The 16,961-nt window shown below is 38.8% G+C and overlaps 1 protein-coding gene across 1 annotated transcript in view; it reads left to right on the top strand.

The window, feature by feature from the left end:
* The window catches only part of LOC131404745 (complement receptor type 2-like), a 160,355-nt gene that overhangs the window by 81,273 nt on the left and 62,121 nt on the right, over window positions 1–16,961 (top strand). Inside the window, exons 24-33 of the mRNA XM_058539761.1 lie at window positions 1,124–1,300; window positions 1,392–1,494; window positions 2,800–2,885; window positions 4,929–5,147; window positions 7,473–7,652; window positions 8,267–8,366; window positions 11,514–11,599; window positions 13,526–13,924; window positions 15,999–16,175; window positions 16,267–16,369. Coding sequence (XP_058395744.1) covers window positions 1,124–1,300; window positions 1,392–1,494; window positions 2,800–2,885; window positions 4,929–5,147; window positions 7,473–7,652; window positions 8,267–8,366; window positions 11,514–11,599; window positions 13,526–13,924; window positions 15,999–16,175; window positions 16,267–16,369 — 1,630 coding nt within the window. The remainder of the gene's footprint in view (window positions 1–1,123; window positions 1,301–1,391; window positions 1,495–2,799; window positions 2,886–4,928; window positions 5,148–7,472; window positions 7,653–8,266; window positions 8,367–11,513; window positions 11,600–13,525; window positions 13,925–15,998; window positions 16,176–16,266; window positions 16,370–16,961) is intronic.

Raw genomic sequence — 16,961 nt, forward strand, 5'->3', positions numbered from 1 at the left:
CTGGCAAGGAAGATAAGCTGTTGTAGTACTCAGGCTTCCAGCTCCAGAAGTCAAAGGAGAATGAAGAGGTGTGAGGCTGGTTAGGAGTCAACAGATATTTAAGCAACACAACACTTAAATATCACATCACAGTGCATTTATTAGTCAAGGGAAACGGGGTGTTTTCAGGTGATGAGCCCTGAAAATAGGTATTATAGCATCAGGGTATTTACAAAGTCCTTAAGGAAGTCATTTATTCTAGTCCAATCCCCCATTTTATGCTTGAGAAAGCTAAAGTCCCAAGAGGGAAACTGACCTGCTCCAAGCCAAAATGAAATGATTTTTCATTTCACTACAGTTTTATATAATTTAGTTGAGACTCAAGTGCGTTCTGATCCCGAGTTCAAACCAACTGTATAAAGAGACAGTGACTCAGTTACAATATGCTGTATGTAATATGTACTCTCATTATGGGGACCGTAGGTTTTTTAGAAGATTTCATTCAGTGGTTGCCCATCTTCTCACTGGAATGAAATGAATGGTTAAGCAGCACTTGGCTATATAGAACATAGAGAGGAGATTCATAGTTCTCCGCCAACCCATGTCAGGTGGCCACTGAGAGAGGAGTTGAAAGGAGATGAGAAGAGATGTACAAATCCTGTTTGTTGCACCAGAGTGTGATAGGTGATTAGGAAATTTGTTAGATGAGACTTGGTCACAAGCATTCCTTAGTGCCTAAAAGGTGGGCTATAAATTGGTGATGCCTTTCTAGAAAGGAAGTATGAAGATATAAAAATCCATCAATCTTAACAATTGTGTACTGGGTGAACAGTAATAGGAAGCATTCTAGAAGAGAACTGTCTGCTGTGTAATCTTAGGTGTGTATTTTAGATGAAAAACAATGAATGGATAATATCTCAGTTTTAGTCACAGTTCTGCAACGTGTCATCAGTTCTGTGGCTTTTGGCAAGACACTTCCCTCTCTCTCTCTCTGTGTTTAATTTTGCCATCAATAAAATGAGGGTGTTAGTCCACCAGGTTTTTTTAAACATGTAGACGTATAGTTATGATTCTCTTGGCCAGTTTACTACTGAGGAAAAGTTATTTTCACACAATTAACAGCACTTTGGTTCTCTTTCCTCAGCATGTCAGCCGCCTCCCGAAATTCCACATGGTAAGCACACCCCAAGCAACAAGGACAGCTTTTCCCCTGGGCAGGAAGTGCTCTACAGCTGCGAGCCTGGCTATGATCTCAGAGGGGCTGCTTCTCTGCGCTGTACGCCCCAGGGAGACTGGAGCTCATCAGCCCCCAGATGTGCAGGTGCCTAAATCTCATCCAGTTGACATTTTTAGCTTCTCTCTTTATTCTCCACACGCCAGTGTTATTTCTGTTTGTTTTACTTTTTCTCCAGTAAAATCATGTGCTGACTTCCTGGACCAGCTCCCTCATGGCCGAGTACTATTTCCACTTAACCTCCAGCTTGGGGCAAAAGTGTCCTTCGTTTGTGATGAGGGGTGAGTGTGAGGTTGCCTGGCCTGCTGGACACTGAAATTTGTGTTAAGAGTCAATTCAAAAAAAAAGGAAGAGCTGGTGTGGCTTGAAAAAAAAAAAAAAGAATATTCAAAGAGATTAAATTTTGGAAGTGTATGTGGAAGTAAGAGTAAAGAGAAAGTGGAACAAATAATATGAGATATGAAGGAAAAAACTAGGATATATGTTAAATGGCAGGTTCAAAGACGAATACAACTAGTGGTTATGAATATATAATGGTGACACATTAAGTGAAAAAATCATATTTTTTAAGCAGAAAAGAATAACAATAATTTGGAGAGTCCCAGAAAGAGTTTGATATGTAACAAAAAGATTATTAAAAATAACTAAGATCGTTTAAGAATTATTTCAGGAAATTTTTTTAACCATCAGAAGTGAAATCTGTAATAGAAGTGAAAGTACAAGAAAAAGCATTTTTTTTATCCAATCGTATATCATCTGTTTAGTCATGAGCTAAGGGCTTTGAAATGGGATCATGGTGGCTGATGTTAATGTTTTATGTAAGGTCATTGACTTATTTATGTGAATCTCGTGCTCTTCACAGTGTGCACATCTCTATATGGGAAGTATCAAGCATGAGCACAAAGCACCTGATCTCAAACTGTTTCAAGGATCCTTGGTAGGCACCAAATACCAGCACCCAATAAGATTTAGGAGCCATCAGGTTCCAAGATACATCGAGACTGTTGGATGATTTCATACAAAAGTCATTTCCAATCTCCTCTCCTTTTTCTCCTAGAGTATTCAAACCTACTCTTCCACAGTCCAACATGCTGCTGTGGGCCTTCTTGACAGCCATCACAAATGTAGAGACAAAAGAACAGTCTTTGTTCTCTTCTAGTTATTCTCTGATTTTCCAATTCAAACTGGGAGCTGTGTTACTTGCTTTTCCAGTGTCAGCATTAGGAAGATGTTGCATTAGAACACTGGGTTTCCGATAATGACAAGTAGATTTATCAGGGTTATCCTGGAACAATCAGCAAGAGCTTCACTTCTCTGAGTCCAGGATCAAGGAGATGGCAGCTATGCTACGACTGACTACCTTCTTTCATTCAGGCTGGGAGTATCATGTGACCAAGTCACTGTGCTCTGCCATTCTCCCTTACTGGAGGCTGTGATTTTTTTCAGATTGACGAGGCCTGTGAACTTCTGCCAGCTGTTGGTTTCCGACCCTCAAAATGCTGAGATTTTTGACAGGACCTAGTTTGTGAACTGAATGGCATTTCGGCTGAAACAACTCACCTATTCACTGCCATTTTCTTCTTTAGATTCCAGTTAAAAGGCAGTTCTGCTAGCCACTGTGTCTTGGTTGGAATGGAAAGCCTTTGGAACAGCAGTGTTCCTGTGTGTGCACGTGAGTAGAAGGAATAACACTTCAGGCCAATCTCTCCCCTTAATCTGTTTAGTATTTTGACCTGTGGCCTCTCCTGTTGCGGTTCTTCTATTTCCTAATCGGAATCATTGATAGTTGCTTATTTTAATAGGATTTGGTTGTGAATCGATTTGTTGCAATGCACTTTGTTGTGCATCGTGTGTCTTGGGAGCCATCTGATCAGTTTCTGTCATTCTGAATTCTGTGTTCTATGTGATAAACCCTGCCGTAGTTTGCCTCTAGGTCAGGAGTGATTAGATAAAGTGAAGCTTTGAGAAATTTGTTTTTCTTTCTTCTTTCCTTCCTTCTTTCTTTTCTTTTCTTTTTTTTCTGCCATCAAGGTGTAGTCACTCTACAAGTTCCCTATTTGCTAATATACAAATAGGAAACATTCATTCATTCAACCAATTACTTATTGAGCACATACTGTGTGCTTGATGTTCTTTAGGCACTGGTGTTATAGCAGTGAACAAGGTGAGCTACTTCCCTATGCCTATGTTATTTATACTCAAGTGGGGAGATGGACAAGAACAAAAATTTAAAAATTAAATGCTGTGGAAATGATAGATCAAAGCAATGCAGGAATGAGGGGAGAGTGGGGAGCAACATCACACAGCGTAGCAGTTGAAGACTCCTTAAACTCTTAAAGCATGTACCTAAACAAATGATGCTGAAAGTTTCAAAAATAATAAGCTGATTAATAAATGAGTCTCCTATATGCAGCATCACTACTTATTTCTTTGTATTTACCCCAGTAGAAGACAGGACTTTGTTTCATCTCTTGATCCTAAAGATTAAAAAATATATATTTTTTAAACAATCAAATTTTACTAAAATGTTTATGTGGCTAGAAATCTGCTCAGACATCATATGTTGTTTTCGATAGTAAAACATTATAACAACATAACTTATATAGAGATCCCTGCTGTCCAGGAAACCCAATGTACACTGAAGTAACATAGCAAATGGCTGTCCTACTGGCATGCATCAGAGCTCATTATTGATTGGACCATTTCTCTATTTTTCACGACTCTTACTAGTTGAAGTAGCTTCTTCCAAATCTTATGTCTAATTAGAAATGCCAATTAGAAGTGAGGAGGGGCCTGTTTTAAACAGACAAGCAGATACCAGCAAGAAGTAACAGTTTGAAGCCTGACAGAAAGTAAAGAAAAATAAATAAATCATCAACAGACCCATACATTTTAAAAAAAGAGCAGTCTGAATCATTTAGAGCTTTTACAATGACCCGTATGTGTTCCAATTCATTGTGACAGCACTACTATCATAATCAAGATTGATGGTCCATATCAACAAGTTATCAAGGAAAGGTTTCATCTATTTAAGGTGATTAGTACACCTGGAATACGATGGAGAAATATTTCCCAAGAATGTAAGCTCCTTGGAGGACAAAGACCTTATCTGTGCTCTTCACCACTATATCCCTAGGGCCCCGATGAGTGACTGACACAGAATAAATGCTCAATGAATACATGTTCAGTAAATGAATGAGTTAGCCTCCAAATGGTTATTTTTCTTCTTTAAAAGTTTTGGTACTTAATTGAAGGTATAAAGTTTCTATTATCCAGAAAACTTAACTATCTGGAAGATTCAGGATAGGCAAATTTCTTCAGTACGTTTTTGTTTTGTTGTTGTTTTTGCTGAGAAAGATCTGCTCTGCACTAACATACACTGCCAATCTTCCTCTTTTTGTGTATGAGCCTCCACCACAGCATGGCCACTGACAGACGAGTGGTGTGGGTCCACGCCTGGGAACCGAACCAGGGCGGCTGAAGTGGAGCGTGCCAAACTTAACCACTAGGCCACTGGAGCTGGCCCTCTTTAGTACTTTTTCAATTAAAAAATGAGATTGAGATCTCATTTCATGTAGTCCATCTCAACAAAGGCCTAAAGTATACTGTCATATCCTTAGTGTTTTTTAGGTAGCACCAACCACAGCACCCTTTGACTACAGACTACCTCTGGTGAAAACTCCTCAATGAAACTTAAGTCTTGCCTTCTTTCCAGAAATCTTGTGCCCAAATCCTCCTGATATCCTGAATGGGAGACACACAGGAAAGTCCCTGAAAGTCTTTCCTTTTGGAAAAGAAGTAACTTATACATGTGACCCCCACCCAGACAGAGGGATGACCTTCAGCCTCACTGGGGAGAGCACCATCCGCTGCACAAGTGACAGTCAAGGGAATGGAATTTGGAGTGGCCCTGCCCCTCGCTGTGAAATTCCAGGTTAGTGCACACTACCCCACATGCCAAATGGCTTCAGAATATCTACACCAGACCCTCCAAGTTTCTGTTATTATAATGTGGTGTTTATGTACTTGACATGTATGTATTTGACATTTATACTAAATGCCAAATCAGTAATAAGTGGTTTTAAGATATGTCAACACATGAGAGTCTGATGACCTTGGCAGCTAGAGGGCTACTGAAAAGAGGGAGGTGGTGGGTGGTGGTTCCAATTCTGACCAGAGAATTAGAATTAAAGCGTACGAATTGAAAGCAAATAGCTCTGAACCTTCACTAGCATAAGTTATGCCATCTTCACAGGTTTGGGAGGGAATCACAGGCCAGCAGAGAACAAAGCGAGGCAAAATCACTTTTAATTACCTCTTTAGCCTGAGAACCCTGTGCATTCTCTGTGAAAACTGGGCTGCACCGTAGACAAACCACAGAGATTCCTTTACCCAATCTGGGCTAAATTCTAAATTAAAATAAAGCTTACTTGTTCCTTAGCCCCACACTAATTTTAGCTGTTGAAGTCTTCCCGCTTTGGTGGAAAGAAAAAGCAAAGGAATGTGAACTCAAGGGAAAGATGTAAAATAAGAAATGTGTACTTCTAAGGTCTGCAGAAGGTTTCCTAAGACACCCGACCCCACTAAGACACCCACCCTCAGAAAGTGAATACGGGAAGGAGAAAGTAAATTGTAGAAGGGACCCTAGTCCTGGCATAACATACTGACCACTGGGGAACTCGGAGAGAAAAGAGCAATTCTCAAGGGAAAAGGACCAAGTGCTAGTTACTCAGAAGTCATTTTTGCCCTCACTCTCCTTCAACACCATGGCTTCAACTTGGGGGGCGCCTAGGAGCTTGTTTGCAAATGCAGAGACCTAGTCCAGATTTACTGAATCAACAATGAGAGGCAATCTTCCTCTAAGTTCCATGATTTTTTTTCTCATCAGAACCCTATCCTGAGAGGGCAGCCCTAGTTTTTCTTGTTTTGTTTTGTTTTTTGTGAGGAAGACCAGACCGGAGCTTACATCCAATGCCAATCCTCCTCTTTTTGCTGAGGGAGATTAGCCCTGGGCTAACATCCGTGCCCATCTTCCTCCACTTTATACGGGACGCCGCCACAGCATGGCTTGACAAGCGGTGCGTCGGTGCGCAGCCGGGATCCGAACCTGAGAACCCCGGGCCTCCACAGCGGAGCGCCATGCTTAACCGCTGCGCCACCGGGCCGGCCCCAGGCAGCCCTAGTTTTGTCAGCTAAGATTTTAGACTGGAGACCTGCCCTGCTATCTGCATGTGTGATTTAGCCTTAGGTGGTAGATTTTAGTCATAAGGTGAACTCCTTGAATTAGAAGCTAGTAGAGCTAACATTCAAGCTCTAAGATAAAAATGGAAATAGGGGGAATATAAATGGATAAATTTCCTGTGAATAAACCTTGAAAATAAGCCATATTTTCATATTGATAAAAATTATTTAATTATGTTCAAGAGATGAGAATTTGCGAATTTTCATACAGAGAATTCTCTGGGCACAGAATTGGCTCTAGTATAACTTTTACTGTTTAAATAAACAATTGAAAGGGAGGTAGAGGACAGCTAAAATAAAAGCTAAAAGAGAAGCTACTGTCAAAACCAACTGGAAACAATTTCTACTTTTCCAAGTATATATACTGTTTTGATTTCATATTATCTGAATCCAAAGTGAGTTTTCATTCCTTAAGCCTAGAGCTAATAGGCCATAGAAGCATGGACTTAAGGCTAGCGTTTGACTCAACATACACTTCAAACAATGTTTTCTTATAATAAGGATTGCAGGTTTTGTGTGTTAGTTTGTTTTTTTTTTGTTTTAGGGAGATGCTATTTGTTTCCTGCTTGTGTTGAAATGGCTGGCTTAGGAATCAGACCTGGAAAATTGGTGGCTGCTTCTTACTGCCAAGAAATACCTTGAGTTCTCCATTCATGCTTGTGAGCCCTCTACTGGGGTTCTGATTCACTGAAGTACAAGGAAACCAGACAGGAAAGGTGAAACCTTGGCAGGAGCACTCTTTCTGGCTCACTAAAAATGTGAAAAGTTGAATTGCAGCAGTCTTTTGCAGTAAATTATATGAGCAAAATGACCAGATAGCAGAATAGCCTTCCAAATAGTATATTTCTAATGGGCATGTGGTAATAGAACTTACCCTCTGAAGGTTACAAGGAAATTATCTTTCCATAACTAGAAGTTTCTTCTGTTCTGGCATCAAATCTAACGAGAGAGAGAGAAAGAAGAACGGCACTGGGTATCTTTTTGTTAACTCTGATGCTCTTGATTTCTTGGTCTCTAGGTTACTGTAACCGCCCAGATCATTTTCAATTTGCTAAGTTGAAAATCCAAACCAATGAATCTGAGTTTCCCATTGGGACATCTTTAAAGTATGAATGCCGCCCTGAGTTCTACAGGAGGTCATTCTCTATCAGGTGTCTAGAAAACCAGACGTGGTCAAGTGCCAAAGATTTCTGTAAACGTGAGTAAATCCTGCACTGGAGCTTTCCCATGTCTATCAAAGTATCTGTAGCATCTTATTTAATTTTTTCAAATTTTAGAGATAAGAAACCTTTGTTTGTCGAAAGTGTTCAGATAGGTGGATATAAGAGTTAGTCTTGTAGGTCATCCCTACTTATTGGTTGAAATATTTATTTCTTGAGACTGTTTCAAGGAATATTTGCAGAAATATTTCCATTCCCTATGGGAAAGGAAATAATGAATGATTCCAGACCAGGAGAAAAATTTCTGAGAAGACATAAACTGTTTGAATAACCAGGTCGGGAGGTGGGGGAAGAAAAATTGGAGACCTTTGAAATATACTGGTAGGATATAAGGCCACAAATAAGCTTTGTATTTTGATAAGAGATTCAAGGTAGAGATAAAGAGATCAGGAGGGGAGACCTTTTTGAAAGTGGTGCTTAGGAGATAGGTGATCCTGAAGCAGTCTGGTGAGGTTCCTCAAGGTGGCAAAATCTGTGGAACCATCAGAATTGCATGTGCTCTTCAGTAAGCTACAGTCAGGTTGGGACCTTATGTACTAACAAAAGTTTAGGTTATTCTACCCTGTTCCAAAATTCTGTTTCTTTCCCATAGGTAGATCATGTAAAACTCCTCCAGATCCTATAAATGGCATGGTGCATATAGACACTGATACCCAGTTCGGATCCAGAATTAATTATTCGTGTAATCAAGGGTAAGTTGTCAGCAACATCTCTTGGTTCAGGAGTTCCAGAACAGCAATACTACCTTCTAGTCACATCTCAGAAAGGAGAACTAGGCCATTACCATCTGCTCTTAAAAAGCTTGAACATAGATGTTTAACTCCTGATTGAAATGAACAAAGGTCTGATAAGACTCAGGGGAAATCTGTATCCTTGCTGGAAACCAGGGCAGTGCATACAAGGTGAGGTATTCACCAGGTAGAGAGGCAGCAAAAGAGAGGAGGGCTTAGTCAAACCGTACAAACAGCCCTAACTCAGAGCAGATATTGATGGAAGAAAGGGAAGTCCATGGAGCAATTGTGTGAGAAAAAAATCTTAAAGGTAAGTGAACTATTAGTTTGCTTTGGCTGCTATAACAGAGAACAACAAACTGGGTGGCTTAGAACAACAGAAATTTATTCTGTCACAGTTCTGGAGGCTAGAAGTCCAAAATCAGGTATTGGCAGGACATCTCCTTTCAAAGCCTCTGAGAAAGGTTCCTTCCTTGCCTCCTCCAGCTTCTGGTAGCCTCAGGCCTTTCTTGGCATGTGGCAGCCTCACTCCAATTTCTGCCTTTGTCTTCCCATGGCCGTCTTCCCTCTGTGCCTGTATCTTCACAAGGCATTGTCCTCTCTGTGTGTGTCTATGTCCAAAGTTCTCTCTTTTAATAAGGACCCCAATCATGTTCAACTAGGGCCCCCCTATTGACCTCATCTGAAATTTGATTATATCTATACCTGATTATTTCCAAATAAGATCACATTCATGGGGACTGGGGGTTAGGACTTCAACATACCTTTTTGGGAACACTAGTCAACCCATGACAGAGCCCCCTGTGAAAATGTCAGACATAAGGTGTTTACTGGGCAGCGGTCCTATCCTTGGTGTTTACCCTTGCTCAGCATACAGAGGAGTCTCAATTTCACTCTCCGTGTGAGCAGCTGAGCCAGTTAGAGAATATGGGCTAAATTTGTGCTGCCATGATAAACACTGAAAAGAAACCTGGGGTCTCCAGCATATTTGCCACCCTAGGCTTTACAAACCATTGTACCTAGAACCTGACAAAGTAAAATCAGAGTGAATCTAAACACTTCTCTCTTTGTCTGAGCATTTTTAATTGCAATCTATAAATTCTCTGACTGTGCCCTCTTAATCTTGCATTACTGAATAAGGGTGAACCTCTCTATGGTATAAAACAGAAAACCATTGAGCTTATGATAAGTTACAGGAAATTAACATAAAAGAGATCGATCTTAAAAATCAGAAGGAATTTCCTCTAACAAAACAGAATTACTTCCAAGAAACAGAGGAAACTTTCAGAAAAATTTCCTGTTTCTATTTTTAATAAGATTCGGTTGCACACTGCTTCTTATGTGAAAGTAGTTAGGAAATCAGGAATGTTCATATATGAATGAAAAGCACAATTTTCAAACTAAAAAAAAATCTGTGATAAAACACACTGAATATTATAGAAAATTAAAGCAGAGACTAAGAAGAAAAATTAATCAAATTCTCCTAGAATTCAGTGGAAAGAGATAAAGAAAAAGAGAAAGGAGAAGATATGTGTAAGACAGTACTAAGATTCAAAATATATGTAACAAAAATTCCAGAGGAGAAAACAATAAGGCCATACCTAGCCATCACTAGGAAACTTCTGTGTTTCAGGGATAAAGAAAGCAATTTCAAGAATGCAGAAAAGAAATTAATAAACTATAATACCTGCAAAAGAAATTAATTTATATTGATATCACATTGACCCTTGACATCACTAAATTGCAGAAGATAGTGTTTCAATGAGACCAGCTAGTGTTCACATCTGGAGGCTCCAGATGTGCATTAAAGGGTAAGCAAGGAGCCCAAAATTACACCACTTAAGCATACTTCCTGGGAAAATAAAGAAGATAAACCCAGGCAATCCATAAGTAATTTTTTTAAAAGGAGAATGATGCAGTACAAAAGAAATATCAGCGAGGTAGAAAACTGGTAAAAACAAAGCAAAACAAAAAACACATTAAAACAATGGTCAAATATTTTCAACAAAGTTATGAAACTAAATACAACATAACTAATTATTAAATAGTGAACTTTGCAATAACTGAACTTTGCCATGTAGTCATAACTTAATAACAATCTCTAAGTCATAAAATATATCCATCAAACTAGAAAATGGGAGAAAGCAAGAAAACATAAGCTAGACTTATATAGGGGATGGGTAGACTGTACATATTTTGACTCTAAAATTGAGAAAATAAGTTTAAATATATGTGTTGTGTGTGTATATATATATACATACATATACATATATACATATACATATATATATGTATATATATATACACACACAACACATATATATGTAATACACATGCACATGAAATGAAGTTCTTAATGGAACAAAAATTAAATATTTAACGTCCAAATTGCTAGAGCAACTCAAAGAGGTTCACCTATCTGATTCATATAGCAAATGAGAGGGAAGAAACAGGAATAGCAAGGAATGTGTCTGCCTCTTCTGCCAGAAATAAGCCCCTCATGTTGGGAGCAGATCAAGTGTATTCATTGTTGCATCCTCATCTTTGGACATTATGAAAGAGAGTCTAAATAATGAGGACAAAGCCAAGATCAAACATACCACTGAGTTCAGTAAATTTGAATGGTTTAATCTCCCTGTGGACAGACAAAGGCTTCTTCTAAATAGGATCAAAAGCGTCAAATCTTGTAGTATTTACAAGAAACATGCCTAAACAAAAATGATATAACAGTGTTAATTATATATGCATATCAGGAAAATGCAAACAAATTAAAAAATAGCCAGAATAATATGAGAAAAGACAGAATTTGAGAAGAAAATTATCAAACACGTCTACAGAAGGATTGGGTTTTTTGGTACCTAATACAACCCACAATGAAGCCAAGAAATTAAGAAGCAGAGTGGGCCTTAAGGAATTAGAGAGGAAATAGTCCTTTCAACAGTGAGAGGATAGGTAAAGAGAAATAAGAAAAGCCAGATAAAATAGGTAGAGTTTAGGCTAGTTTTTAAACTTCTCCCAGATTGTAGTCTTGCAGAGTTGCCATGTATGCATGCTGTGAGGAAGTTGGTGGGATGTTTTCCATAATTATTTTTTATTTTTTGCCTTTAGGTATCGACTCGTTGGTCACTCATCTGCTAAATGTATCATCTCAGGCAATACTGTCGTTTGGGAGACGGAGCCACCAATTTGTCAACGTGAGCTGAATTGAAATCTCTTTACCCATTTATCCCACCAGTTAATCCTAGAGTTGCCTGGCTAGAATTACAAAGAATAAAGTTTATCCCTTTTAGCAATGATATCCTTCCAATATTTGAAGAAAACATATCCTTAAAAGGACTCACAATGTGCCAAGCTTCTAGTTCCTCCTGGGTTTTCCTTATCTTGGGGTATAAATTATGTTAAACAATAGCTTTGAACACATTTAAAACAACCTCAACCAACTTCCTCTTTTGTTGGTTGAACATTTCCCAGTTTGAAGATCATTGTTTTTTTGTGAAGTAAGCAAGCCCCAAGTTAGTGAAAGTAGTCCTGCTTCCTCTCTGGCAATCCTTAGTGTCAGGTCATATATCCAAAAAGTGGAGCTCTACCTTCCTTCTTATTCCTCGTGGGAACAGTGACATGCCATCTTTCCTACGAGTTATTTGGAATACGAGCTTCCTACACTTTGGGACACAGAGAAGAATGAGCAATTGCAAATTAACAAAGAATATGAAGAGGATATAAACCTGAGTTTGGTGATAACGTGAAGAAATCAACACTCTCAAAACCAACTGCTGGTAGGCTGAGTGGGAACAAACTTTCTAAAAGGCCAAGCATACAATATATATCAAAAAACTTAACCGTATGCATGCCTTTAACCCAGGAATTCTATAGTTTATGATTTATTCTTAAAAGAAAATAATCACCATGGGTTTTTGCAAGGATTGCTGTATAGATGTTACCTACATTATTGTTTATGATAGTGAAAATGTCAAAATAATCTAAATGTGGAGTATATTCCACACAACATTTTGGAAATAATCTACTAAAAGGAACAAGGCATGTGTTCTGCTAAAAAAAAAAAAAAAAAAAAAAAAAAAAAAAAAAGTTTAACATACGCCAAAATGCATTAGACGAGAGAGATAACTCTTCCAAATGGAATCAAATAGCACATCCTTACACTGGTATATTAATCAGCCAACAAAGATATTTTAGAAAAATAGGTGGTGTGTGTGTGCGTGTGTATAAAAGATTACACATTAAACAGTTAGTCTTTCTTTCTAGATAATGGGCTTAAAAATGATTTTTATTTCTATTTTATGAATTTTCTACAGTAAATATACATCCTCTTAAAAGCAAAAATAAATAAATAAATAAGTGCCTACTTTATGGTATACCTGCCAAAAATGATAGAAATATTTTATATGCTCTGGGATGATTTTAAATCCCTAGGAATTATCTGATACATGAATATCAGAATAAATTTGTTTATAAAATTATCCGTGCTTACTCTTTTTATGAGTAGCATTTGTGATACATTTTTTTCACTACTTCTATATTCTTCCTTTTCTTGAGTCAATATTGACAAAATATATCTTTATTCCTAATATCCTCACTTTCAAAATTAACATAAAGTAGAACACATATTCAGATATTTTTATTACTGCTGAATATGTGATTACTGTGTTTGTCATGTCTAATATTGTATATTTGTGCTTTATCTTTTTTATTAGTTGTGCGAGACCTTTTTCTTTTTATTTATTTGAGAAAAATGCTATACTGTATGCTATTCTATATTAATAACCAATAGAATAAAGCCAAATGCCTTCTGTAGAGAGAGAACTGAATTAACAATAGTGAAATAACACATAAATTCTCACTTAAAATGAGAAGTATGTGGACAGATTTATTGAAATAATGTTAATTGAGAAGGGCAGAAGCCATAACATTGTGGTTACCTAATCCGCAATTGTGTAAAAACATGTGTGTACATTAGCAAATATTAGACAAGAGCAGAAGTGTTGTGAATATCGACATTTTGGTAATTTGAGTTTTTTTCATTCAACTCGTCACCAAAATTCATAATTGAGCGTAACTCTAAGAAATTGAGGTTTTGTTTAACTTGCCGTCCGTTTTCCCAGGTATTCCTTGTGGGCCGCCCCCGGCCATCGCCAATGGAGATTTCATTAGCACCAACAGAGAGTATTTTCCATACGGAACGGTGGTGACCTACTACTGTAATCCGGGAGAGAGAAGGATAAAGCCATTTCGCCTCGTGGGGGAGCCGTCAATATACTGCACCAGCATCGACAACGAAGTCGGCGTCTGGAGCGGCCCCCCCCCTCAGTGCATTCTACCTAATACATGCACGCCTCCAGACATTGAAAATGGAATCAGGGTGTCTGACAACAGAAGCTTCTTTTCCTTAAATGAAATCGTGGAGTTTAGGTGTCAGCCCGGCTTTGTCATGAAAGGACCCTCCAGTGTGCGGTGCCAGGCCCAAAACAAATGGGTGCCGGAGTTGCCGAGCTGCTCCAGGGGTGAGTCTGCCTGAGGCTTTGAAGGGCCTGTGAATGCTGAGAGTTGTAGGAGGATCAGGAGATTAGTGTTTGTTCTGGGGGAAGGATGTGTGGTGAGCCGTGTGAATGAGCACATTTTCTTGGGAGGGAATAGGAAATAAAGAAGGTGTGTGTATATGCGTGCGTGCATGTGTGTGTGTTCAAATTTAGAAGCAAAGCTAAATCTGGACAAGGAATGTGAAGTTTCCATGGGATTCTTACAAACAGAAGTTCTCTGTACATATCACTGCCTCCATCCTCCATCTTCTATCGGTGGCTCTTCAGTATAATAACCGATAATACATGAGTGATTTCTCTGGTCAGGCACCATCATATAGGCTATGTGTGCACTTAATCCTTAAAAGAAAGGATTAAAGTAATTACTATTCTTTCCTTGTTTTATAGAGAAAATGAGTCTTAGAGACGTTAGATAACTTTTCAAGATTAAACAGATACTAATTTGCAGACTGAAGACTGACACCCAAGTCCGCCTGACTCCAGAGCCAAGGAAATAAAAAAACCACTCTACATATTTCAAGGAGTGAGGGATCAAGTGCAGATAATAGGATACAAAGATGTTGGAAGGTCAGGAAGAGCAAAAAGAGGAAGGAAGTGTTACCAGAGATCAGGGAGCTGCCCTTCCTCCTGGACTAGAGCACAGGTGCCAGCAGTCACTGCTGGAAGCGTCGCTGAGCAGGCATCTCCTCCCACGCTGCTAATGCTGCAGGAGCCACCACTGCTGCCAGAATGTAGCTGAGACTGCTGGAGCCAAAGTCATTGGCATTGTTAGAATTGAAGCTGCTGCCGCCAAACAACAGCCATCAACATTGCCACTTCCTGAGCCTCCTCTAGAAGAAGAATGGCTTCTGTCATCTTCCTGCCTTTTAACTTGGTGTATATGGCTCCAATTGTCAGAGCCTAAACAGAACCCAGCTGGCAAGGAAGATAAGCTGTTGTAGTACTCAGGCTTCCAGCTCCAGAAGTCAAAGGAGAATGAAGAGGTGTGAGGCTGGTTAGGAGTCAACAGATATTTAAGCAACACAACACTTAAATATCACATCACAGTGCATTTATTAGTCAAGGGAAACGGGGTGTTTTCAGGTGATGAGCCCTGAAAATAGGTATTATAGCATCAGGGTATTTACAAAGTCCTTAAGGAAGTCATTTATTCTAGTCCAATCCCCCATTTTATGCTTGAGAAAGCTAAAGTCCCAAGAGGGAAACTGACCTGCTCCAAGCCAAAATGAAATGATTTTTCATTTCACTACAGTTTTATATAATTTAGTTGAGACTCAAGTGCGTTCTGATCCCGAGTTCAAACCAACTGTATAAAGAGACAGTGACTCAGTTACAATATGCTGTATGTAATATGTACTCTCATTATGGGGACCGTAGGTTTTTTAGAAGATTTCATTCAGTGGTTGCCCATCTTCTCACTGGAATGAAATGAATGGTTAAGCAGCACTTGGCTATATAGAACATAGAGAGGAGATTCATAGTTCTCCGCCAACCCATGTCAGGTGGCCACTGAGAGAGGAGTTGAAAGGAGATGAGAAGAGATGTACAAATCCTGTTTGTTGCACCAGAGTGTGATAGGTGATTAGGAAATTTGTTAGATGAGACTTGGTCACAAGCATTCCTTAGTGCCTAAAAGGTGGGCTATAAATTGGTGATGCCTTTCTAGAAAGGAAGTATGAAGATATAAAAATCCATCAATCTTAACAATTGTGTACTGGGTGAACAGTAATAGGAAGCATTCTAGAAGAGAACTGTCTGCTGTGTAATCTTAGGTGTGTATTTTAGATGAAAAACAATGAATGGATAATATCTCAGTTTTAGTCACAGTTCTGCAACGTGTCATCAGTTCTGTGGCTTTTGGCAAGACACTTCCCTCTCTCTCTCTCTGTGTTTAATTTTGCCATCAATAAAATGAGGGTGTTAGTCCACCAGGTTTTTTTAAACATGTAGACGTATAGTTATGATTCTCTTGGCCAGTTTACTACTGAGGAAAAGTTATTTTCACACAATTAACAGCACTTTGGTTCTCTTTCCTCAGCATGTCAGCCGCCTCCCGAAATTCCACATGGTAAGCACACCCCAAGCAACAAGGACAGCTTTTCCCCTGGGCAGGAAGTGCTCTACAGCTGCGAGCCTGGCTATGATCTCAGAGGGGCTGCTTCTCTGCGCTGTACGCCCCAGGGAGACTGGAGCTCATCAGCCCCCAGATGTGCAGGTGCCTAAATCTCATCCAGTTGACATTTTTAGCTTCTCTCTTTATTCTCCACACGCCAGTGTTATTTCTGTTTGTTTTACTTTTTCTCCAGTAAAATCATGTGCTGACTTCCTGGACCAGCTCCCTCATGGCCGAGTACTATTTCCACTTAACCTCCAGCTTGGGGCAAAAGTGTCCTTCGTTTGTGATGAGGGGTGAGTGTGAGGTTGCCTGGCCTGCTGGACACTGAAATTTGTGTTAAGAGTCAATTCAAAAAAAAAGGAAGAGCTGGTGTGGCTTGAAAAAAAAAAAAAAGAATATTCAAAGAGATTAAATTTTGGAAGTGTATGTGGAAGTAAGAGTAAAGAGAAAGTGGAACAAATAATATGAGATATGAAGGAAAAAACTAGGATATATGTTAAATGGCAGGTTCAAAGACGAATACAACTAGTGGTTATGAATATATAATGGTGACACATTAAGTGAAAAAATCATATTTTTTAAGCAGAAAAGAATAACAATAATTTGGAGAGTCCCAGAAAGAGTTTGATATGTAACAAAAAGATTATTAAAAATAACTAAGATCGTTTAAGAATTATTTCAGGAAATTTTTTTAACCATCAGAAGTGAAATCTGTAATAGAAGTGAAAGTACAAGAAAAAGCATTTTTTTTATCCAATCGTATATCATCTGTTTAGTCATGAGCTAAGGGCTTTGAAATGGGATCATGGTGGCTGATGTTAATGTTTTATGTAAGGTCATTGACTTATTTATGTGAATCTCGTGCTCTTCACAGTGTGCACATCT

The sequence above is a fragment of the Diceros bicornis genome, chromosome 4 (assembly GCF_020826845.1).
Source record: "Diceros bicornis minor isolate mBicDic1 chromosome 4, mDicBic1.mat.cur, whole genome shotgun sequence".
Lineage (NCBI taxonomy): Eukaryota > Metazoa > Chordata > Mammalia > Perissodactyla > Rhinocerotidae > Diceros > Diceros bicornis.